Source organism: Mastigoproctus giganteus, chromosome 7 (genome assembly GCF_048544385.1).
Source record: "Mastigoproctus giganteus isolate SK-2022 chromosome 7, ASM4854438v1, whole genome shotgun sequence".
Lineage (NCBI taxonomy): Eukaryota > Metazoa > Arthropoda > Arachnida > Uropygi > Thelyphonidae > Mastigoproctus > Mastigoproctus giganteus.
In genome coordinates this window covers 4,149,231-4,176,444 of record NC_143581.1, presented here as the reverse complement: position 1 = coordinate 4,176,444, position 27,214 = coordinate 4,149,231, and the positions used below count along the sequence as shown (strand labels likewise).

Sequence of the window (27,214 nt, the reverse complement as noted above, 5' to 3'; positions counted from 1 at the left end):
GGAATGACCACCGCATATCCCGGAGCAATATGGCCCTAGTTGCTAATGCTCCTAAAAACCAAATATCAAACAAAAAACAAACAAGCATTTATAAGCAATCCTATGGCTGTATTTTGACTGCTTCAAGAAAGATACTGTTGCAGACTTTGTCCTCTTCAAAAATGATAAGTGAGGTTTTATTCATAACAAAGGTCCTGCTGTCCAGACTTGGCTATCAGGGAATATTTCCAGAGCTTCACCAGAAAGAGAATATCTGAATTCAGTCACCCCCCACCTGACTAAATATTCTCTGATAATCAGCATTGCTATAAGGAAATATTAAAACTTGATAATTTGTTATATTTCATGCCTCCCTGGGAAATCAGTTTCCCCAACCGGGGTCCACTGTATGTACATCAATGCTAATTGATGAAATGTTAGCATATATAGGAACACCATTTTTAAATGGGAAATGGTGCAATACATGAACAATAGAAGAGAAAAAAAAAAAAATCCACTCTTATTTTAAGCGTCTCCACAATTTGGCTGAAGAAATGCTTATGACTAAATCAGAATCATCCTTTTGGGTTTAGTCTGCTATAGTAATCAACCTCCAAAATGCAGGGAAGATCGAAAAACTATTGGTATAATAAATTTGAACATAACATTTGCAACATATCTAGAAGCAATGACATCAGTACAGGGATGTGAGGAACATTGGATTGAAGAACTGTTTTTTGATTTCTAATTGTTGGCAACATTTAAAAGAAACAACCCCCCCCCCCACCTGCTTTATTCAAGCCAGGAGGAGGAGGAACACGGACACACTTTCTGCATAAGCAAGGATTACATTCTTAGAATTGTTAACTTGGCTTGGCCTGTTTAGGATTGTATTCGCCAGAAGTCTGCAATTTAGTTGTTTTTTTTTTTCAAGTCCATCAACTTGTCTTTTTTTCAAAACTTTCAGGTCATAAAAGGGATTTAATGAGTCATTGCCACTTACTAGTGATCACTTGCTTATACCTTTCAATACAGTAACTCTGTTAAGTGTTCATATGGTTTTTCTCACCACTTCTATCTATCTTGTTCTTTTAAATAAACTTATGAAAGGTTGCACCAATAATGGTCTATAAGTCTAGTTGAATTAAAAAAAAAAAAATTTCTGTTTATACTCCGGCACGACAACCAAATCTGTAGAGTCAGACAATAAATCGTCAATAGAAATATTTATCATATTTAGTAGTCACAGGCTTGAACCCCGGTCCGCTCAAGGAACGAGTGCTATTCACTCTCGCTCCTGACCACTAGGCTACGTCAGGCCTAAATTTTACATATTTAACCAATGGCAGCAATGTGTACACACATGCTTCAAATATTTTTTACTTCAGTGGCACGCACAAGTTGAAATTATTTAAATCTATCATTCCATTTAGCACCTCTTTCTAGTTAGTAATAAATTTCAAACAAATATTCATCCACTTTTGCAGGAAAGCACGTAACCCTCCTTTCATCACGTAAATTAATAAGATAAGGACTACTTATTACCACAAAGTACCCAATCTCTCCTCTTTTAATACCCTTGCTACTCCAGCTTTTAGGACCACCATAACAAGCACATTATCAACTCTTAGTGCCACACACACATCTGTGTGTGTGTGTGTTTTCAGGCTTCTGTGTCACCTGATAATTTATATGCACCCCATACATTTTTCTTCTCTGCCACGAGCCTCATTACTTCATCTGACATCCATTTAGGCCTGAACCTTGAACAGTATTTCTTAGTTGGAATGAAAAGCCAAGTAGCCTCCAAGATTAAGTCCCTGAAGGTTTCTCATTTAGAATTCAACATTGGTAACATCATCAGTTGATCTCACTTTACAGAATTTAAAAAACTGTCTGAGACCCTTGTAGTCACCTTTATGAAAGCAAAAGCCCTTCCCTTTAGCCTTGATGGTAGTTACATCTTTAAGTAATTCCCATATCAGTACATTGTGATCACTGTCACCCAGTGGTTCCTTTATTTGCAAATTCTTAATGAATGAATAATCACTGCTGATAATCAGATCAAGAGTATTACTCCCCCCGGTTGCCTCTCGAACATGCTGCTGTAGAAAACAGTCATCCAATAAATCCAAAAAAGTCTTGCAAGAGTCAATATCTGGAAAATTAAAATCCCCCATTATAAGACATTCTGATTTACTGGCCTACTCTATATCTCTGTACAATTTCTCATTATACTCATCAGATTCATTAGGCCTATAACACACATTTACTCTCATTTTTCCTTTCCCACTGTTTAGGTCACACCAATAGTATACCATTGAATAGTTAACTATATAATAACGGTGTAAATACACCATAGTTTACCCATAAATTTGAACTACATATGTAGCGTAAAGGCATCATTTTAATTGTATCTCATATTGTGGGTGTCTTCACAATGTGATAGCTGGTATTGCACTACTTCAAATAAATAATGCTTCTCTAGCAGAGAAGACTACTGTTATTTATTTTCAGTGGATACCACCACACAGACAATCGTTTTGAAGCTCGTGCACTTCATCATCAGTAGGTAGGCAGAGAAATTATGCCTTGTGTATTTCATCTTCTAACCATTGAATAGTATACCAAACATGGCCTTCCAGCTGTTCCAGTCACTTTGTGATCATTGTACGCAGTGTGTGGATGCAGGAGGAAGTTATTTCAATTAAACCATGGTTAGTTTTCTCATTTTTTTTTCTAGCATCAGTCTCATTTTCCAATTACTGTACTGTGTGTATGTGTGTTTGAAAAAGGTCATCACAATGGAATACAGCTTGGAATTATTTTCATGATCCATCAGTACCTATCGAAAATGGCCCATTTTTCAGAATCATCAATACCTCTTTGTTCCTTATCTTATGAAATTTCATAACAATGCTCAATGTTTTTGTCCGATTACCTCACTTTTCCTGATGCTTGAAAGTGAAAAATCACATCTATACAGAGTACATGAAGCAAACAGGTTAGTTTTTTTTTTTTTTTTTTTTTTTTTAAGATTTTACAATACATGGAAAATCTTACAAAGAGGTCTTCTGAAAACTTACCTAGTTTTCTTTGGCATCTGATTGAAAGACATTATTAATTAGTTTCAAATTACACAAACACTATGAAATTACTGCATATAACAGAGAACATATTATCCTCATTTGCTTTGCAACACAGACTACCATAGCATACCTGACAGCCAATTTGTTAATGAAAATAAGCAGAAATTCAAAATTTTTTTTTAAAAATTCCAATTTTAATGGTGTTACTTTTTTTTTTTTTTTTTGGGAAAAGAAAAGACTGAGGAAAAACTGCTTTTTAAAGAACACAGAGAAACTCTTTGTTGCTAGCTACATTGTGGTGAGATGGAAGAGGATCAAATTGAGTAAGAAAGAGGTGGATTCTCTGTCATAAATCCAGAGAGTTGGCAGCTATCAATAAGCTAAATTTTATACATTAACCTTTTCGAAATTTTCAAGCATATCGGCTCCATCTGTTTCACTTTCTGAGAAATTAGGTTTAAATAAAGTAGCATCTTGAATTTTCAAATGGTAAGTGTTTGAAAATATTTCAGATAATATAAAAAATCAAGTACTATAATTAATAACATACTGGACTCTCAGTTGTCCTTGATCAGTAAGAGAATTACACTGTACATCCAATCCATTAATGGAAAATTGAGAAGTTGAATCTGAGTTATTAATTAGCCTGTCTCTGAATTTTCTAATGATTATCACTGATACGCAATCATCGTTTGCTTAATCACTTATTGCCAAAACTGTATGAAAGCTCAATGTAGCTCTGTAAATCTGAGAACGCTTGTTATTATATCTGATGCTTGGAATCTCAAAATCATAAAAAAAAACACAACAGTACATACAAATCATATGGCAACCATGGGAATGCTAGGTAAACTATTTGTGTCCATCACTAATAAATCCTCAAACAAACAAACAAACATTTGTGTCCATTCCCACACTTTACAGTCCTCCTGAAAATAGTTAATGAAACATCTTTTACCTTTTTTAATTAGTTTTAATTTCAAACATATCATAGGAGCATTCTGATGGCATTATTATTATAAATTATTCAACCACTTTTAGCTTCCCTGCATCTTCACATTTTTTGCTTCAAATCAGTTCTGGATGTTGCTCTAGAATGCATCTTGGTGCAAGTTTGATGTTTTAAATTATAAATTTGTATTTCAAACCGATAATTTAAATTCTATTCTATTCACCACTATTTGAAAAAAATATGGTGACATGTAATAATAAAAGGTATGTCCTTTGTTGTTAACATCGTCAGAGTAAATTTCTCTCAACTGACAAATAAGGTAACCTGAGATAGAAAATTACTGCCATCTACTGTTAAAATGGAAAAACAATTCACATATGTGCTCCATGCACATGGAAAAGCACAAAATGCTATTGCACTAAGTGAAAGTGCAAGAATGTTTTAGGTGTTTTGATGACATTCTTGTATAGTTCATGAAAAAAGCTCAGTATGTCGCTAAAGGTCAAAGAATTAATAATTGTGACTCATGTAGGTATCTTTATATCAATGTTTCAGAATCATTAAGTAGAATAATTTTGCTTTAATAATTTACTAAATACACACATATACAGCCTTATTAAAAAGGCCTTTAGTGACATTTGAATGTTTTGGAAATGCAGCGATACCAGTATTTATATTAACCCTTTGTGCATTAAAATGTGGTAAGTGCAAAGTATTCAAGGCATGACCAAAAAATGAGCTGGAAATCCATATCTAATTTCTTCTGTAAAAAAAAAAAAAAAAATGCTTTCATCAACTCCTCTAGTAGACTCACTATACAGGAGGCTAACATGTAAGCCACTGCTGCCTGTTACTATTAAAAGTTTTCATGAAGCATAAATTTATAAGAAGTCTTTTACCCCAGCATGTAATACACTAGGAGAAAGGAAGCTTTATTATTTGTTATTTCAATATATATTATCATTGCTATTAAAGATAACAATAATTGTTATTATTATTATTCTCTTTTGTAAGAAAGCATTTGAAATAAATATTTCACATAAAATGATAAAATATCTAAATAATAGGAAAAGAGAAGAAAAGACAGGTTCAACATTCAATTCTGAAATAAATGTGCCATTTAAACTAATTTGCACTAACATGGTTATTGTTCATCTTAGCAGTGACATTCTGATGGGAATTACTGACTGCAGGAACAGGAGAATTATTTCCTGTTCTGGTTACTGAAGATACTACATTCAAGCCAGACTGGGTTTGGAGAACAGGACCAACAACAGCTTGGGGTGTTTCAGATACAGCCTATAAAAAATTAGCATGAATGTAGAAATTAACATATACTGCAGTGTGGCATATTATGAGTAAAATCCTTAAAATATCAGGAAACAATTCCCTTAGGAATCTTATGGTTGATTTATTTTTTTAATTCCAAACAAAACTATGAATGCAAACAATCAAACTAATTAATACAGATGCAACTACTAAGATATAAACAAAGAAAATATACACGATTTGATTATTGTAGAAAAAGGAACACTAAGTATACCACAAAATTAATGTCAAAAATTAATGCTACAATTATGATTACATTTGTCAAGGTGCAATTCTGCTACCCAAGTACCAAGATACCCTAATAATCAATATTAAAATAAAAATCATAAAAAATAACAAACAGAGCAACATTTACCCTCAGCACTATTCCCTGCTTAAGGAGATGCACCAATCAAATTATGTGCGCCACTTTCATAATAAAGTAAATTAAATAAAGATAGAGAGCTTGAATTATCACTTCTTCAAGGGAAGATCAGCACTTGTAAAACAGATGTTTCTATATAATCTGAATACAAAATGAAAGCTATGAACTAATTCAAAATAGAAACATTAAAATAAAAACTTTATACTGAAAATATTGAAAAAAAAAAAAAAAAAAAAATTACGTATGTAGATGTCTCGCAAATGACAATGCCCTGGCCCATTTAAAAAAAAAAAAAAAAAAAAAAAAAGGGTAAGTAGAGTGGAGTGGACTTGAATGATGAAGAAAATATATATATATGTATATAAAAAAAAAAAGGCAATCTGATTGAAATGTATAAGACCTTGAATGGATTGAGCAGGCTCAATACTGATGGGATTCTTCCTCTTGCTCAGATTACAGACCTGAGGGGCACAGATGCAAACTGAGGAAAGACAGTTGTAGAATTGATGTGCAGAAGTTTGCCTTTAGCTACCGGGTAGTTGATTTCTGGAACAAAGTTCCATCTATTGTTGTGGAAGTTGATAGCTTAAATAAATTCAAGGCAGAACTAGACAAACATTTGGAATGAATGGATCAGTGAAATAGGAAGGGTTTTTTTTGTTTGTTTTTGGCTGATGGTGTATAAGCTTGCTTTCTTGCATATGTCTCTACTAATGCTAATATGTAATTGCCACCAAATCCACTACACAGATTAAATAAGCAAACATAAACAATGTAAATTTGAATGTCAACTCAGACACCCAACAGCAATAAGCCAAATGCTTTGGTGCAAATTAACTTTCAAAACTAAAGTAACATCTAAAACTAAATCATAAAAAGCATTAAGAATAAATTTATTTTATATTATTAGAGTATCATAGTACTCGGGGAGCAGAATTGTGCCTTAACAAGTATAGCCCTAATTGTAGAATGTACTAATTTTCCGCATTAGTATCATGGTACATTCAGTGTACCTTTTTCTTGGAGACAGCCACATTTGTCTTCATAATAAAGGTACCATTGATTACTAACAAGTAAAGGGCACAGGGTCATGGACAGGCCAAGCTTTTGAGTCAAGTAGGGTGTATTAACACAAAAATACAAAAACTGGCACCTAATTCCAAAAACATTTTGGAATTAGGTACCAGCACGCTTCCATTCATGAGATAACACAACTTCTATTTTACGATGTGCATTAAAAGCATAAGTGCTGAATTTAATCTTCCAATGTGACCAACCAAAATATTTTATCTACATAATTCATGTGCAAATTTATCTCACAAATTTGACCCCTGTAGTGTTTCTGAAGAGGTGTAAGCAGCATTGGAGCCCAGAAAGAACTGTCCTTTGATATGGCGAAGTGTTCACGGAGAATGGTCAGTACCAACTTCTCAGTAATACTACATTCTCTGGCAATAATAGGTTCTTAATACATTCATAATGCATAACCACTTCAGTTTTTCTTGGCACATTTCTGGAGTTGTCGTCTTCTACGGATCTTCATGACTCCATTTGAATTCCTTAAGACCAAAATTTCATCTTGTATTCAGAAAGGGGAGCATCACCGTATCATCAGATCTGTGATGTCCCAATGTTACAGTTTCATGTAGCATTGGGACATCATCAAACTCTACACGGTCCAGTCATATTATGACCACCTACCTAGTATCCAGAATATGCACCTTTCACAGCATTCAGTGCAGCCAGCCGCCGTGGGAGGGACTCAATAAGTCCAGGGAAGGTTGCTACGGGTATTTGTAACCATGCAGACTGCAGTGCACCCTTGGTGGAGGATCCATCCATCTGATGTGTCGATCGAGGTGGTCCCATATTTTTTCAAGTGGGATAAGATCCGAGAAATTCGGTGACCAAGGGAGTAAGCTTGAAGTCTTCGTTGTGCTCTTCAAACCACTCACGTGCAATTCTGGTGATAAGCGATATGGCATGGTGCATCATCTTGCTGACCCACAAACACGGTCAACATGTACGGTATACCTGATCGGCGACGATCAATAGGTAACCATTTACGTTCAGGGTGCCCTCAAACCACCCACGGACAATTCTAGCATTATGGCATGGCGCATCGTCTTGCTGATAGTTACCATCGGTTCCCTCCCCCCAAACACTGTCAACATATATGGGTGTACCTGATCGGCGACGATCGATATGTAACCATTTACATTGAGGGTGCCCTCCAGAGGTATCAGCGGATCCAAGCTATGCCATTAAAACATTCCCCAGACCATAACGCTGCCCTGACCAGTCTGCCTACTGGAAAAAATCATGTCCGGGTGTCTGTTCTTGGAGGTTTCACGGCTAATACGCCACAGTGCATCCACATGGTGGAGTAGAAACGGTGACTCATCGGAGAAGGCCACCTGTTGCCACTCTGCCAGGGTCCAGTTTGGTTTGGTTTTTTTTTTTTTTTTTTTTTTTTCTTAAGGAGCATTAGCAACTAAGACCATATTGCTCAGGGGATATGCGGTGCTCATTCCCTGACCTTTCTGCATCCTCTGTATTTGGTGGTCATGGGCTCAAACCCCAGTCTAATCAAGAAGCATGTGCTACACACTGCTGCTCCTGCCCACCTGGCTACAGAGACGCCCCAGGGTCCAGTGTCGGTATTGCTGTGCAAACTGATGCAGTTGTTTGAGATTAACCCCTATCAGCATGGGTGCTGCCAACAAGCATCCCAAGGTCAAAAAACAGTAGCACACTGATCAGTCCTGACCAATCATTTCAGCCGACGTTCACCTCTGGGATCAATGGCGCATGGGTTCCACAATTGGGGCTGCTACATGAGGCAGAGTTAGGCGAGTCAGAAAACTGCTAGCTTGGAGGGATACATGAACTAACAGATTAACAGTAACTGTTGGCAGAGGTGAAATTGATTCTTGCACTGTTTCTATTGAAATGCAATTGAGCAGCAGCATGGAAAGCAAGGCAATAGGATTTCCAGGACTGTTGGCAGTCATAGTGGAACAAGTAAATACATGGGTTGTGTTAGGGTAACTAAGAGTAGAAACAGGTGCATGTATACTTGTATGTACACCAATGCTAGGAGTACAGTTAATAAATTTGATGAGTTTGAAGTGCTAGTCAAAACATCAAAGGCAGATATTGTTGGGATATCAGAGATTTGGTGACACGCAGACATAAGCACTGCAGAATTTGAATTTGGGGAGTAGAATGCGTACAGAAAGGATAGACAGCACAGGAAGGGACGAGGGGTTATGCTGTTAGTTAAGAAACACAAAATCTAAAGAAGTACATCCAATTGATGTTGATGGACAATGCAATGTTGAGTCTGTTTGGGGTGACATAAGCATTGGGAAAAGAAAAATGGAAGTAGGTGTGTGTGTGTTATAGGCCTAATGAATCTGATGAGTATAATGAGCAATGGTGCAGAGAAATATAGAGTGGGCCAGTAAATCAGAGTGTCTTATAATGGGGAATTTTAATTTCCCAGAGATTGACTGGAATTTGTGGGTTGGTCACACACACTAGCAAGGCTTTTGTGGATTTCTTGGATGATTGTTGTCTACAGAAGCATGTTCGGCAAGCAACTAGAGAGAGTAATACACTTGATCGGATTATCGGTAATGATTCTTCATACATTAAGAATCTGCAGATAAAGGAACCGCTAAGTGGGAGTGATAACAGTGTGCCGGAGTAGGATTTACTCAAAGAGGTAAATGGAAGGGTTTTTGCTTTCGTAAAGGTGACTACAGTGGTCTAAGACAATATTTAAATTCTATACGGTGGGACCAACTGATGATGTTACCAGCAGCAAATTCAAAATGGGAAGCATTCAAAGAATTAATCTTGGAAGCTGCTGGGCTTTTCATACCAACTAAGAATATTGTTCAAGGTTTAGGCCTAAATGGATGTCAGATGATGTTGTTGTTGTTTGGTTTTTAGGAGCATTAGCAACTAAGGCCATATTGCTCCAGGATATGCGGTGGTCATTCCTTAACCTTTCCGCATCCTCCGTATTTGGTGGTGACGGGCTCGAACCCCGGTCTAATCAAGAAGCGTGTGCTATGCACTGCTGCTCCTTCCCACCTGGCTACGGAGGCGCCGGATGTCAGATGAACTAATTAGATGTGTGGTAGGGAAGATAAATGCACGGGATACATATATCTATGTATCCCATACATTTAAACATATCTATCACAGGTGACACAGGGGCCTATGATAGATATAAGCTGGTCTGTAACAAAGTCACAAAGGAGGTTAGGCAGACAAAGGCAAATTATGAGAAATCTTTGGCAAAGGATGCAAAGAAAAACAGCAAACATTTCTTTACTTATGTAAACTCTAGAAGGAAGGGGATGAATCAGATTGGTTCACTTGATTTCGATGGTTCAACTGTTGATAATCCTACTCAGATAGCTAACAAACTAAATGAATATTTTGCTTCTACATTCACACATGAGGAGTTATTCAGAGAGGCGAATGCCAGAGGTGTATTAAACTCTGGCAGTAAGTTGGATAATCTTGTGATAACTGAGAGTAAAGTGGAGGAGAAATTGTGGAAGATAAACATAAAAAAGGCACCTGGGGTGGATGGAATCTATCCAGTTATATCAAAGGAGGCAGCAAACTCTTAGCCATAATTATGAGAGCTTCCTTGGACTCAGGGGAGAAACTCATGGACTGGAGATGTGCAAATGTGACACCAATACACAAATGAGGATGAAAGGGGGAGACAGAATGTCCTTTACTTGAGTGTGCTGCCTAATCCATGTGTTTCTCTTCTTATCTAACAGTCTGATTCCCAATATAATTCGTTCCATCCTTCGCTGTGTAGTTCTCAGCTTCTCTTCCATTCTTTTGGTGAGTGCCCAAGTTTCACTTTCATAAGTCATGGTGGGGAGTATACATTGGTTCATTTTTTTACGTTTCAGACAAACTGGGATATTGCTCTTCAGTATGCGACTATATTTCCTGAATGCCATCCATCCAAAATTTATTCTTCTCTTGACTTCCAGCCATTTATCATTATTACAGGTAATGACTTGTCCCAGATAAGTATATGACTCCACCTTTTCAATTACTGCTCTTTCAATCATAATATCCCTTTCTGTGGCATACTTGTTCATCTTTACTTTTGTTTTAGCCATATTCATCTCTAGTCCAAAATCCTTACTAACTTTGAATAACTGATTAAGATTTTCCTCTAATTCTTTGGGATCGTGGCTTATGACCACAATGTCATCTGCAAATTGTAAATGGTTTAGATACTCTCCGTTCACATTGACTCCTTTCTGCAACCAGTCTAATCTTTTGAAAGCTTCCTCAAGGGCAGCAGTAAACAGCTTCGGAGATATTGTGTCTCCTTGTCGAACTCCTTTCTCGATTTTAAATTTCCTACTGTCTTTGTCTAGTCTAATAAAGGAGGTGGCACTCTCATATATTTTCTTCAAAATCATAATATGTGGGGTATCTATGCCTTGTCTTTCCAGTGTAAGAAACATTGCCTTATGCTGTATGGATTCAAATGCCTTTACGTAATCCACAAATGCCAGCCATAATGGTGTTTTATTTTCATTTGCTTTCTCCATTAGCTGTGATATTACGTGAAGGTGATCCATAGTTGAGAATCCTGTCCTAAAGCCAGCTTGCTCTTTCGGTTGATTCTCATCAAGTATTCTTTCTAATCTGTTAGTGAACAACTTGTAGATGTGGGATAACAAGCTAATTGGTCTATAATTTCCAATTCTGGTTCATCTCCTTTCTTATGCAGCAAAACTATGATTGCATTATTCCATTACATAGGCATCACACCTTTTCTAATGCACTTTGTGAAGAGCCTTGCAAGTTTTTGTGTTATGTCTCTTCCTCCCAATTTTAACAACTCTACAGTAACTTCATCTTCCCCCGGGGTTTTCCGATTCTTCATTTTCTTCAATGCATGTTCTACCTCATCAGGAAGAATATCGGGTATGTTGTATGTGTTGCTACTTTGCAATCCATCTTCCCCACTGCTGGCATCATTCCCTTGCTCCTTGTATAATTCTCTATAGTAGTCTTCTGCTATTTGAATTATGCCTTCTCTGCTGATTATAAGTACACCATCGCTATTCTTCAGTATCATTTGTCTTTCTGTATTACTGCACGTGGCTGCTGATTTCAATCCTTTATTTTCCCTTAATGCTTGTTCTACTTTTCTTGTGTTAAATCTTCTTATGTCCTCTCTGAGTCTCTTTCTAATGGCTTTACATAACTCAGTACACTCAATTTTTTCTTTGTCAGTGTTTTTCTTGCTCTTCATTTGTCGTCTTCGATTCATCATGACAAGTGTTTCTTGACTAATTTTTTTTCTTTGGATTTATTTTTCCCTATAGGTTTCTTGGGCTTTATCACTTCTAGAAAGTTGTAATATTCCTCGTTGATATCTTGGTCCCGAGCAGTCTGCAGAAGCTCACACTTTTTCTTAAGTTCCAGTACATACCGCTTTTTCTCCTCTTCTGTTATCTCAAAGACCTTTGTATTATTTACTCGAGTCAGTTTTTTCCTTTCCTACATCTATATCAAGTGTACATCTTACCATTCTGTGATCATTTCCAACATTTACCTTATTCAGGACGGTAACATCATTCACGATATATCTTCTGTTAGTGAGGATGAAGTCAATTTCATTAGTTGTTAATCCATTTGGACTCTTCCATGTCCACTTTCTGTTCAACCTTTTCTTGAAAAAAAGTGTTCATTACTGACAGTCCTTGAGATTCTGCAAATTCCACAAGTCTTTCACCAATTCCAAAATTTCCTATAGTTCCCCTTTCTGTGCCATTTTGTCTTTTTCCAACCTTAGCATTGAAGTCCCCCATAATAATAGTGTAGTGAGTTTTCTGCTCATCTAGAAGACTCAATTACAGTGTACATTTCTTCAACCTCTTCATCATCATGGCTCGATGTTGATGCATAAATCATTATAACCTTTGGCTTGTACCTCTTAGAAATCTTGAGTATTAGTCTTGACACCCTTGGTGATGTACTTTTGAATTCCAAAATGTTGTTTTTAAAATCTTTATGAACCAGAAACCCAACTCCACCTTCACTCCTTTCACAGTTTCCATTGGTGTATAGCGGCGCCTCCGCAGCCAGGTGGGCAGGAGCAGCAGTGCGTAGCACATGCTTCTTGATTAGACCGGGGTTCGAGCCCGTGCCCACGAAATACGGAGGATGCAGAAAGATCAGGGAATGACCACCGCATATCCCCGGAGCAATATGGCCTTAGTTGCTAATGCTCCAAAAAACAAACAAACAAACAAACAAACATTGGTGTACAGCAGATTTGCACTTGATAAACTTATAACTGATTCATTTCTTCTTCTTATTTCAGTCAAACCGATGATATTCCAACTCTGGGGATACTGCTTCCCATATGCAATACTTTACATTTGTCAATATTAAACGTCAGTTGCCACCTCTCAGCCAATCTGCTCAATTTTTCTAGTTCCTGTTACAGCAGCTTACAGTCATTAGTTTCATTAACAACCCTTCTGATCTTTGTATCATCTGCAAACTTGGATATTAAGTCTGATATACCATCATCAATATCATTGATGAATACAGAAAACAACAATGGACCCAACACTGAATCCCGAAGGACTCCACTAATAACATTAGTCCACTAAGAGCAATGTCCTCTGTCTTCTCCCACTCAACCATCCCTTTATCTATAGCAGCAATTTGCCTCCAATGCCACACTGCTCCAATTTGTGCAGCAGTATTCCATGTGCCTTTCTAGGCAGATACTTCCATGGGCACTGTTCTTCTGAATTGACTTCTATAATTTCCGCTCTCACTTTCAAAACAGTTGGAACATGTGCCGCCACCAGCCAATTTACTGTTCAAACTTCAAAATCATAGAACTAAGTTTTCATCTTCTTCGTTTGTTCATTCAACTGCCGTTTTCTGGAACAACCTTCCTTCATATGTATTTCCTGAAAATAACAGTCTACAGAAGTTCAAGTCTAATGTCAAAAAATATCTTCTTTTGTCTTCTCAACCTCCAAACCCAAGCACGGTACTAAGTACTGTAGGTTCTAATACCTCTTGAGTTTTCATAAAAAAAAAAAAAAAAAAAAAAAAAAAAAAAAGCCAATACAGAAGAAAAGCACTAACACCGAAAAGACCACATGCATTCAGCTGACTGGAGCTTTTTATAGATTTTAAGGGTGCTTTTGACACTGTCTGGTGGCTAGGGATCCTGCGGTGAGCCAGAATATCTGGCTGCTCCTTCAACATCTTCAAATGTCTTACAGATTACTTCTCTAACAGAAAAGTTATCATTATAACAAAATTTCACAGTATCACCCACCAACTCACCATAGGCTGCCCACAGGGCTCTGTTCTGGGGCCAGCATTTTGGAATATGATTTGGGATGAATGGCTCCTGCAGGACTTCCCCCATACCACACAGCTCTCATATGCAGATATGCCTGGTTATTGTTGTTGAGGGCCATAATCGTGCAGCTATTGAGACCAGAGGCAACAAAGCCTTGAATGCCCTGTCGGTTTGGGCTGAAGAGAATAAGCTGGAAATCTCGACAGATAAAAATATAACCTTACTTCTCAAAGAACATCTTGACATCGACAGACTACCAACCATTCATTATAAAGGACATGCACTCAAGAATCAATGTTCTTTCAAATATTTAGGTGTTACCCTAAATGATCGCAGAACTTTCATGTCACATCTAAAGTCCATGAAAGAGAAGGCCAAATATTATATCAATATGCTTGCTGGCTTAACCTGCAAAGACTGGGACACGTTTATTCAGCTGTTTTTGTACCGTTCCTAGCATACGGCGCTGCCGTATGGGTCCATCATCAGCAAAACGTTATCCTGCAGATACAACAGTTGATGTTATTAAAAATGACTCTGGCTCGTAGAATGACATGTACAGCAGCTATATCCACCTTGATCTCCAAGCAGCCTTCACAGGGTTTTCCCATGATAGCAGAAAACAAGAACTCCAGCATACTAGGCAGGAACTGGTTTCCCTCTGGCAAATCCATTGGGATGATTCCACCATAGGCAGTACCACCAAGCTATTTCTACCAATGTCTCTTACGGCTACAAACAAAGACTTGGCTGGTTCTTTACATACTACCTTTCTTCTGACAGGACATGGGTCATCCAAAAAACAACTTCAGGACTTTGGGCTTGTAAACGATGCCCATTGTGTATGTGGAGAACTGGCACTACGTAATGCACTTGTGTAATGTCTACCTGGATCTACGTAATCAACTGTTACTGGATCTAAATTTAACCACACTTAGTCAGGAGAGCAACCTGTTAAAATCAAAAGAAGCATTTTTAGCTTTTAGCACAGGGGTTCTCAACCAGGGGGAGGGGGAGGGGGGAGGGATAGGGACCACAGATTGACAGACTCAAACTGTTAGAATACTGATCTTTCTACAAACTACAATTCTACAGATTGTACATAATCTACAGGCATCACACTTTATTGGATGTCACATTAAATTAAAAATAATATAAATATTTCACTTTTTTTATCTTTTTGGAATGCACCTTTTGAGTCAGACAATCTTGGAAAGGGGGGAATGACATATGGTGAAAGGGGTGCATGGGGCAAAAAAGGTTGAGAACCACTGTTTTAGCAGGTATGCCTCAGCAGCCTTCAAAAGGCATTGGTATCATCTCTCCACATCTGATCCCACAACATAGATATCCAGACCAGACATTCCTGAAACCGCTATAATCTCTCCTCGTAACTGCTTTTCCCTCATCACCGGCTATCAGAACTAAATGAACACCCAACTGGACATCTTCCTCGTAGGAATGATGCACTGATCTGATCTGAAAGCAATCAAACTCACACACTTCCCATTGTACCTACCCACCTTTGCAGACCTCCCTTGTTCTGCGAGTTGTCTTCCTTTCCCTGGGCTTCAGTAGGCTCCCAGACCAGGGGTGATATTCCTACTTTCCCATTACCACTTCTCTCTCTCTCTGCTGGAGGATGCCTTCTTTCCTCATCATCCTCCCTTTGCTTACTTTGACTCCACCACTTGTACTACCTTCCCCACTCTTTATCTAGTCTCTGTCCAGAAAGCTCAGGAGACCCTGGCAGAGATCAGCCAGAGTATGAGGGCAGCCTGGTTCACCTCTCAGTGGTGGTGGTGGTGGCGGGCAACATAGGGTCCCACTTGGGGCTCAGCGGCCAAGTAGACAAAGACACAACAACAGAACAGAACCCAATACAGCCACTCCCCGACTTACGCAAGGGTTGCATTCCGCGGAACTCTACGTAACTCGGAATTTCCCTAAATGCTTATGTAGCACTCACAAATTTGATTGAATTTGATTCAAGCAAAAAAATCAAATTCAATCAAATTTGATTCAAGCAAAAAAATCAAATTCAATCAAATTTGATTCAAGCAACGAACATGTAAATAGAATTATTTATTCAGTTTTTCTAATGCACAGGAAAAATTACAAAAGTGTACAAAATTATAAAATTACAAAAAGAGAGAGGAGATAGGCATAACGTCAGCAAGTTTTACCTTTCGAGCATCGCATCGTTGCCAGAATTAACTCTCCAGCTGATAAGCACGCCGCTGTGGAGATTTAGAAGGGTTTTTCCCAACACATCACAAAATTTCTCTGTAGCTGCAGAATCAGCACTGGCAACTTCACCGCATTCTTTAAATGTTTTGGAAACCAGCGTGATACTTGAACCTAACCCATTGCTTGCCACAAACTTGGTTTGGAGTTCACCATACTTATCCGCAGTAGTATTCACTGTTGAAGCAGCGAGACCTAATTCCGTGCAATAGATGACAAACTTTGTCCTGCTTTGTAATTCTTAATTTAATCATCTTCATTTCTAAATCAATTTTGTTTTGTTTCCTAGCACTGCCAGCACTTGCAATTTCCGTTGATCCCTTTACCATAGTAAGAAGTAAATAGGAATGAAGAGAAGGTTCTGAAATTTTGTTTTTTATATGATTGAAGATTTAGCCATTATACTGCAACGTAAAAACCCACAAGATTCCAGTTGTTGTTGTTATTTGGTTTTTAGGAGCATTAGCAACTAAGGCCATATCGCTCCGGGGATATGCGGTGGTCATTCCCTGACCTTTCCGCATCCTCCATATTTGGTGGCTCACGGGCTTGAACCCCAGTCTAATCAAGAAGCATGTGCTACGCATTGCTGCTCCTGCCCACCCGGCTATGGAGGCGCCACAAGATTCCAGTTATCGTATTATCGCAAATGCAATAAGATCAAGTTTACAACCTGTTTATAATTAAATTGCACTAACAGAGAAGCCCAATAAATCGGAAAGTGCAAATTGTATTTATTTTTTTATGGTAGCGGCCTCCAGAAATGTGTTTTAGAAAAATATCAAAGGCATTCAAAATTGATTCTTAAAATGGAACATATGATAGTGATGAAAGTGTAGTACAATTTCCATTATAAAAATTACCTTTTAGAGAGATAAATAGCTTAGTTGTATTAGGAAAATTTCAACTTCTGAGGTCTTGGAATGAATTACCAGGAAAAAAAAAAAAAAAAAAAAAAAGTGTTATTGGATTCACATTACAATATTTTCATGATACCTCCATTTATTCCTACAGGATGAAAAATATGTTTCCACGATTTTTTTAAGTTTGCACCGGCTGACTAAAACTTTCGTAAAGTTGAATTTCCATAAGTCGAGTATTATGTAAGCCGGGTGGTGGCTGTACTGAATAAACCAGACACTACACTTTTTTCTGGCTTATGCAGTAGCTCTGTATTCCATCAGAGTACATATGGTGCAGATGTGGGAAACAACAGGTGGAGCCTAACCCTAAATACTATGCCGCTACCTAACCCTGACCGATAAGAGATTACATTGTTTTACTGTATTAAAGAATATACGAGAGGCATACAATGATTATTTTTCAAATGTTTCTGTAGTTTATAAAATTTGTTAAAACTGTCAAGAATGGTTTTCAGTACGCTAATTTTATATTTTTAAAATCTATTTAATCTAATAGATATAATCATCTGTTATTTAATTGTTTATTTTTCCAATTTACATGAAAAAGTAATAATTTTTTATACCGACCAAAAGCATAAGTTAAGAGCATAAAGTGATACCATGCACTGTGGAAAAAATAAATTAGAGAGAACTATGAACATATGTAAAAACACCACCTTTAAAGCAAAAGGAATCGCAAGCAAAAAATTAAGGGAATTGAGATGAGTCGTGAGTGAAGTAACTAATAACTGAGATTCTATTAGAGAAAATTATGTGGGCTATGTAGATCGTTGTTAGAAATAGACATTGTAGAGAAGAGACCATATTTGTGAAATAAATAAGGAGGTTTTTGGAGGTTTAAATCGTTTCACAGATAAGTTCATTCTATTAGTCTGACTATTCATGATGCCTTCAGTAGATAAGGTAAAAGTGAGGAGGGATCACTTATATGAATCAATGTGGCATTAAATATGTGACACATCATTACTAATTTGTGGTTTGGAACCTCCTTGATACTGTATTTTGTAGTGAAAGTTTCATTCCTGAAAATTTTCCGACTTTTAATCCATGGGAGGCAAAGTTTTGATGGATGTCAACAATACAGCTGCATAAAATGACTATAAGAAACATTATATTGATATTTTTCATATTCAGCTATTAAAATGAAATGACAGAATCCAGTTAATAATTGCATAGCTCTGATAATTATATATACTATTTGAATTTTAGCATAAAGGTATATAATAGAACTCAATATTGGTGAACATATAGAGTTATATGATGTTAAAAGCAATTTACTGCATTTTATTTTTTAATAGTAAAGACAATAATTATTACCTGGTGAGAAGTCTTCACAGATGTGGGTGCAACTGATACAGGCAATGTGACAGTCATCTGTGGAGGTGTTAAAGTTCTCACATTTCCTGGAGTACCAGTCTACAATTTAATGAAAATAAAAATGAAAACTTGCTGAGAATATAAAACACAAAAATATTACTCTAATTTCAGTTTTATTTAATCATCTGTTTGTTTTTCTGGAATTTATAAACTGGTATACCAATTTACAAAATTTCATGCCCTTTTTGAATCTCTTCTCATTGATAAAATCAGTTAAAAGCATCCTTGCTAATACTTTTTTTTATTTATTAGATATTTTTTATTAGTTTTTAGATATTTTTTATTATGACTAAAGTGGTCAAGGCAAATGCATGTCCTTCAAGTAACTCTGTTGTTATTTTGAATTAAGAGGTTTTTGGCTAAAATTTTAGCAGAATTTATGTTTATGCTTATTTCTTTAAGCATTTTTTAAATATATTTTAAATTTAATTTCTGTCATTTTAATTCATACCCTTTTGCAAAGCTAATTCTAGTAAATTAAATTCCTTCGGGTATCTTGTAAGTTTTAAATTATCCATTTTTTTGGTAGCTATGTAAATGCAATAATATCTATATGTAACTGAAAAAGTATCAAATTAACTTTAAGCATGTTTATTGTTTGTTATTTGATTTTTAGGAGCATTAGCAACTAAGGCCATATTGCTCCGGGTTATGCGGTGGTCATTCCCTGACCTTTCTGCATCCTCCGTATTTGGTGGTGACGTTAAGCATGTTTAAACTTGAAATAACTGTGAATAAATATGTATGAAATAACCAACCTATGATACTCTTATGTATCATGTTCCAGACTTTTATACAAAGGCATACTAGAGATATACCACTTATCCCACCCATATCCCGTTATAAAGAAATCAGAAGGAACATGAAATGACAACTTAATCAAACCAGTTTTAAATTTTATACAGAGGTATATGGGTGGAATACTACCCCACATCTTGCTATTAAAATATTAATTTTAACCGTGAGATAAGGGAAGAAGTAGTATTTGCACGATATGCCCTTCTAAGTATTTGTGTATGGGGGGAAGTAATCCCCCTCCCAATACACAAATACCTTTGTATAAAAAGTCAGGAACTGTGATCCACTACAGTTCCTGACTTTTATACAAGGGGAAACTATTACTATATCTCCATATCTTACCGTTAAAATAAATACATGTACATATCTATTATAAGTACTGAACATAATATAAAAGCAGTATATAATATGAAATAAGTTAATGTATGTATTGCATCCCATTATAGGTGTGTTAAATTTTCCATAAATTAAATTTTTTTTTGTGATTAAGAGAAGTTAAATTAGTTATATTTTTATTAATTAATTACTAAAATTATAATTTTACAAAACATTTAATAAAGCTCTATAGTTTTATCTAAACTTAGCCATTCAGCTTAATTACAAGCGTATAATATTTATTACTCCCCCTGGTATACTTGTTTTTTTTTTAGTCTCTCTCTCTCTCTCTCTCTCTCTCTCTCTCTACCATTATTGGCCTTGTGGTCCTCTGTTGACGTGGGGCATAATGGTCAGTCTATTTTTGTTATTTTGGTTTTATTTTATTTTATTGTAGTTAGTTTAAGTCTCTATTTGTGATATTTCACGTAATTTTGAACCGGCACCTTACGAGGGGGGGGGGGTGCCACTAAATTCTTATTGGCTCTAAATTTTAAAATTGATTTATTATTTTGAATTGGATTTTCTAAATTCATTTAGAGCTTTTCTGCTACAATTTTTAGTCTTACCTTTTCTTCTCCCTCCCTGTTCATTAATTATTATGTTTAATTTTTTATTTTTCGCTCAACAGTTTTGCCATGCTACTGGCATTAATTTTGATTTATATTTAATATCAGTTTATATATATATATATATTTAAATAATGGCTTAAAAGTTAAGATGTAATAACATAAAATAAGAAAAAAATAATAAAAAATAAATAAATATTAAGCTATCATTAGAGGCAGCAAAATACACATCCTCCACGATGCCCAGTACATAACAGATAATTCATATAAAAATAATACATAAGCCAGTAGCATGGCAAAACTGTAGAGTGAAAGTTAACATTCGCTCTACTATGCTGTTAACTTTCACTCTACAGTTTTGCCATGCTACTGGCTTATGTATTATTTTTATATGAATTATCTGTTATATATATATATATATATATAGTAAGAGTATAATAGGTACTATATAGGTATTCAAAGTGTATTAAAACATAGGCATAAAAGTATACAGCCGGCTGTAAGGCCAAAAGAACCTATAGAGACAAAGATAGCCTGTTGGTCTATCTAAGTTGGTTGTTGTTGTTATTTGGTTTTTAGGAGCATTAGCAACGAAGGCCATATTACTCCGGAGATATGCGGTGGTCATTCCCTGACCTTTCCGCATCCTCCGTATATCTAAGTTGGTCTACACTGCCATACACTAGAAATAAACATATAATTAGCAATAATGTAATATAAATATATAATATAGAATACAATAATGATTATGTAGCCAATTATTGATATACAGATACATTGAATGGAACTTTTTCAAGGGCTAACCCCATTCAATATATCCCACCAATAATTAGCAAGGCTATCCTGTTTCTGATTGCTATCTGCCTGTTTACCGAGGTCCAATTAATAAACATAAAGGTAATTTATGCTAAACTTTAAAATTTATCCCAATTTTTCATATAGGCAAAAAGGTAATTATCAGTGTATTTGTGAATTTGGTAGGGGAATTGAGCTATAAGGTGTAATAACCATGGAAGAATTGAGAGAACCTGTATGCTAAAAAACAAATTACCTGAAATAAAATGCAGTTAATATAAGCATAATTATTGTAAGTACCTAAAGCTGTGGGTCCTAGGACTTTAACTACTTCGTTGGGGGGGGGTCAGCAGCAAAAATTGTAGGAGCCACCACAATAAGCCAGGTCTCTGTTTCTGTTAAGATGTACATGCAAAAGGTATACATATACATCGTAGCTGACCCAACAGAAACCAGAAGGAAGAATAAAAGAATAAATAAACCTTTAAAAAATAAAAATTAAAAAAAATAATAAAATATAAAATCAAAGAGACTTAAGAGATGGGGCAAAACAAGAAAACTTATTGTCTGTATGGACTGGAAGACGCTGAAAGTCAATGGTGACCGAAGGAGAGAGATGAGTGTTCACGTGCGGTGTATATACGTCAGTTGAAGTAGCCCTGTGGGGGGGAGGGGAGGTGTGAATTCGTAACCAGGAACTGTACCTGTGTGATGGAGAAGTGAGCAATTAAACAGATGAGGCAAAAAAAGCCAGCAGAGGGAGAAACAAAAATTAACAAAGTAGTGCGGAAAAGACACTAAACTTTGTAATAGAAGAAAACAAGTAGCGAAAGTAGAGAAATAGCATCTCGATATTGCTTTTGGCCAGCATAATTGCTCAAGAGAAATAAAATGCAGTAAACAGAACAGCAGAAAGTAACTGGAATGGAGGTGAATAATGTAGTGCTCAGGCTGTCCGGGGTTGTAAACCCGTACCACAGATGGTCCATGGACGGATGACTAGACAATTGCCTCGTGTTTAAGTCAATAATGGCAATGTTAAAGAAATCAAAATAACATTTTTAAGATCAAAAATAAAAATAGACACACAATAACGAAGACAAGACAAATGACATAATACCCCTGTATATAGACAATCCGTGGGCACGAGCTTTCCACACTGTGAGACACGACAGAGTCATGGGAGTATAAAACTATACAATATGTACAAGCCTGAATGTAAAGGAAGTTAGTCTACCTACATGATGTTTAGAATTAAGTCGTAGTTTGTAATGTTTGTAAATTTAATAAAGTTAAATGATTTTTTGAAATGATGGTAGAGGAAAGCAGCTGGGAATTTATTTTGTAGTATTTTAATGTTGTCTGCAAATAGACTGATGCTGTTGCATATTGTTGCAATTCTCAAACATTGGGAAAGAATTATGTTTGCATGAACTTTTTTTAGAAATGTTAGAGTGCCAATGGGTAAGACTGACTACACTGAAGCTAAAAGCATCTCTTTTGTTGTATATGTTGATAGCAGTATGAGGGCTGTCAATATAACTAGGTCTAGGTAGTTGGCTGAAAGGTCATTTGTTTTATCCAGGGTCAGTTCTGTGGGATAAAAACTAGCAAAGTCGTGTTTAAAAGTTGGGTAGTCGAAAATTATCAAGTCATCAATGTATCTATAAAGCTGTATGTCTGAGGGTAGAGCTGTCTCGGACCAGTATAGGTTAGCTAAGACACAGCTAGCAGGGCTACCCATGGGGTACCTATGGTTTGTAAGTAGATAGATTTACTGTCAGAAATGTAATTGTTGGAAACAAAGATTAACGAGGTTGTTCCAAAAAACAGACTTACAACCAATAATATCTATGTAGTTGATGTAAATTATATTTAGCACGGATATATATATATATATATATATATATATTTGGTGGTCACGGGCTCGAACCCCGGTCTAATCAAGAAGTGAGTACTATGCACTGCTGCTCCTTCCCAACTGGCTATGGAGGCGCCCTAGTTGTAATTAGCAAGGGCTGAACTGGGGTCTGGTTGCCCACAAGGATAGCCACTCCTCCATGACCAGGACCATCCGCAATTCTGTCCTTACGAAAAATGTTATGTTATGCATGGTGGGGTTATAATTTGCCTTTAGATAAGTCTCCTGCAAGCAAAAGCAAACTGGCTTGTGCTTTTGCAGGAGGGCCTTGATGTCATCTGTATTTCGCCGGAACCCACGACAATTCCATTGTAGGAATTTAGCCATTATTTTGGCTTGGTGGGTCCATCAGGTGGCTTCCGAGGTGCTGAGGGCTTACTTTTGTCAGTCTTGGATTTATCTTTTTTGGAGAAGAATGCACGCTGTCCCGTGTCTATTTCTTCCTCCACAAAGAGTTTCAAGACTGATTCATCCAGTACCTCCTTGTTCTCTACATCCATTGTTTCTGTTATTACTGGAGGTTCTTTACCACTTGGTTTTGGTAGTGGTGGAGCACTAGGAGGTATGGATATAGGAGTGGCAGCTGACTGTGTTTTTTTTGTGGGTTTTTGTGAACTCAATAAATAGCGTGCACTCGGGGTGAATGACTCTCTTGGTGGTATAGTCATCTCAGTTTGTGTACCAATAGTGCACTTAGCAGAAACCTTCCGGGCATATGAAGGTTTTCCGCTATTCATTGGTTGGATACGTTTTCTGACCTCTGGGTAGGAGATATTCAGCTCTGTTTTCAGTTTTTGGATTTCTTTTTCATCCTTCCACCGCTGGCATGCTCTAGACTAGGCGGGGTGCTCTCCTTGGCAATTGACACAGATCGGTTTTGGAGCTGAACATTCCTTGCTCTAGTGGTCTTTAATACCACATCGAGCACAGGCAGAGTTACCATGACAAGATGTTTGTGAATGGCCGTATTTTTGGCATCTAAAACACCGCAGTGGGTTTGGGATATAAATCCTCACTGGGCAGTTTAGATAGCCTGGCTTGATGGAACTTGGAGGCCGTGTGGTGTTAAATGTTAAGATGAGAACTCGGGGGGATGAGATTCCCATCCTTTCTCATTGATATTCTTTCTACAGCCGTCACTCCTTGTTCTTTCAATTCAGAGCAGATCTCTTCTTCAGAAACATGAAGAAGGTCCCACTCTGAAATGACACCTCGTGAAGAGTTCTAAGTTTTGTGGGGGTTACGGTGATAGGTATTCCCCTATTGATGTGGCTTTCAGGATTTTTTCCGCCTGTTTCATAGTTGTAGCTTCGACCAAAAGGTCGCCAGACGCAGTCGTTTTACAGATTTGGGTGATCCTGCCAACCCTTCTAATCCTTTCTGGATAAAGAAGGGTGACATCTTCCCAACTGACTGCTCTCCGGTTGAATGGAGAATGAGAAAAGCGGTGTTACATATGGTGTTTTATCCTCAGTTCTGGCTCTTTTGACAGAGGTGTTGTCTGTATTATCGTCTCGGTTAGGTAGGGGCCTTGTTAGGGCCCCAGAAGAAGTAGAATTTAAATTACTCATATGAGCAAGATAAAAATTTCAGATTCCCTAAGTACCTCACCCACCACGGAGCCCTACGAGGGGACGCCCACTCGTGAACTAGCAGGTACTGCGTACACGAATGGGACGTCAAGTTAGCTTAAGAGCACCATACCCACGTTTCCAATAAGCCTTGATCCCGTCCCAGGACCAAAGGGAGGGAGACTTATTGGAACGCAATTGACCCTAGCTGTAAGAACCACCCGCCGATTGATCCCAGTCGGGCCAGTCCGGGACCACCCGTCTTGTCGAAGCAGGGCCAAAGTGGTGTATTAAAGCTGGGCCCCTCAACCACCAGGATCCCCCCCTTTCCGAATTCCATGGGTCACGGCGCACTGCTGCACACGCTGGATTCCAACGATGTAACCCTGGAACCAAGGTATGGGCATTAGATCCCAGTGATGCTAATCTGGAAAACCAGCAGCATCACTGGGAGGTTCCCTCACCACATACAGGTGCCCATGTCGAGGGGTTGGAAGGAGGAGTCATGGAAGTTGATACTGCAAATGAAAATGATGAAGAGTCCTGAAAGTCCAGAAAGTGAAGCCAAAACCAACTGCCAGAAGTAATCCATCAAATTGTTCAACACGCAATACATAGCAGGAACAGCAATAGGATATTAGGAAACACCGAAGCATCCACGCACACTTTAAATGCACATTCCTGAATAATGATTTCTGTTTAGTCTGTTCGGTCCAAGAACAATGTGAAGATTGTAGCAGCTCAAGATCATGCTCTTCTTCAAACAGCATTTCCAAATGAGGCTGTAAGTCAAATGTCTGCCCGTAACAGCTGTTGTGGCTCTCTCAAGAACAAAATGATTCCGGCTCTATCAAAGTCAAATGGTTTTAAATATCATCTGATACCACAGCACTTGCCAAAAGATTTGGTAACGGAATGTTTCATATCTCCGATGCTCCCATTCATGTAGGAATGGGAGCATTCATGTGGTCAATACGGGATCCTCGGTTGAGTGATGAATGTTCACCTAAAGAAGTTTCACTTAACTTCCACTATGCATGCTTGGTGCACACACTTTTTTTTTTTTTTTTTTTTTCGGTTACATTCTTTTCCAATGCCAATATGTAAACATGTTTATTCTTCCACAATGTCAGTACTATTGAAGAGGACAAAAGAAACTTTTTACACACTTCAACATTTTTTGTACTACGTTCTAATTCACAAATAATTTCAACTTTTTCGCAAATCGAGAGACACTTTCTTTTGTTAGAAGACATGTTACCAAAGGAATGGTTTGTTTCTAACTGATTTTACTTTAAAATGACAGTAAAGTGATCTGCATACAAAGTTCTTAGAAGTCCCAAAATGCATACAAAAGTCTTAGTAGTCCTGAAATAAATTTATGGTTCAGTGAATAAAAGACAATCTGTAAATAAGGTAATGCGACAAGCAGAATACCAATGCACTATTGTATCAGATTAGCTGCCGGTTTATGACCTTGTCCCCAAAAGGACAAGGTCATAAACTGGCAGCTAATCTGATGCAATGAAGGTGGTCATAAAAGCTAAGCTGCCCTTTTCATTTTTGTCTATTCCAAGAATTGGATTTTTTCGACTAGCCAAGCAATTAAGAATGTTTCCATAGTTATCAAAATTTGCATATCCGTGTAGTATGCTCATTATAACAATGAGCGATTGTACGGGAATATGCGTAAATTAGAATCATTATGGCTTTTTGCTCATTACAGCCGTGATCTCGTAATTTCCGTGCTCATTATAACCAAGCTTGACTGTATATTATAAGATTTTCTAAGTAAAAAATCAAAATAATATGTATAAGAAATTACGCATGTTATTAACAATAAATCCTATTATCAAAAGTATTGAAAATCAGGAGCCATCCAGGACAAAAAACACAATTTTAATATGGTACTTGGCCCACTTTAGGCTATCAGTATAGCAGATAAGCTATGTTTCCACTGTTTGAAAAGTTACAATGGAAGTACAGGTCGACCATCACTAATCCTATTAAGAGTAGGAGACCAGCGGAATTACTTAACAAGTACAGGTCACTGTTGAAAAAAAGCCGTGAAGTAGGGTTGAATTTGAAAGTGTCTGCAATTCTGCCCAGACACAATAGGAGGGAGTATATGATGACAGCCTTGTCGATCAATTCGGCCCTGGAAAGATTGTGCAAGGCTGAAGGGGTAGAATTTTTTTCAGCCTGGACTGTACTTGTTAACAGGAGAGATTGCTTCTACAGGGATGGGATACACTTAAATAGAAAGGGTGCAAGAATATTTGCTGATGCTATCGAGGCAGTGTTAGGTGGGTCGGAAAACTGCTAGCTTGGGGGGAGACAAAGACTAATGGATTAACAGTAGCCACGGGCAGAGGTGTAAGAGATTCTTGCACTGCTTCTATTGGAATGAGCAGAAGCCTGAAAAACAAGATGCAGGATATTTCAGAGACTGCTGGAAGTCATTGCGGTACAAGTAAACACATGGGTTGTGTTAGGGTAGCTAAGAATAGAAACAGGTGCATGTATA

The 27,214-nt window shown here is 37.2% G+C and overlaps 1 protein-coding gene across 1 annotated transcript in view; it reads right to left on the bottom strand.

The window, feature by feature from the left end:
* Positions 1–27,214, bottom strand: part of LOC150082442 (transcription initiation factor TFIID subunit 4B-like) — a 341,032-nt gene that overhangs the window by 176,828 nt on the left and 136,990 nt on the right. Inside the window, exons 3-4 of the mRNA XM_090377748.1 lie at positions 18,599–18,697; positions 5,161–5,319 (exon numbers count right to left, since the gene is read on the bottom strand). Of these exons, the coding sequence (XP_090233874.1) occupies positions 5,161–5,319; positions 18,599–18,697 (258 nt within the window). The remainder of the gene's footprint in view (positions 1–5,160; positions 5,320–18,598; positions 18,698–27,214) is intronic.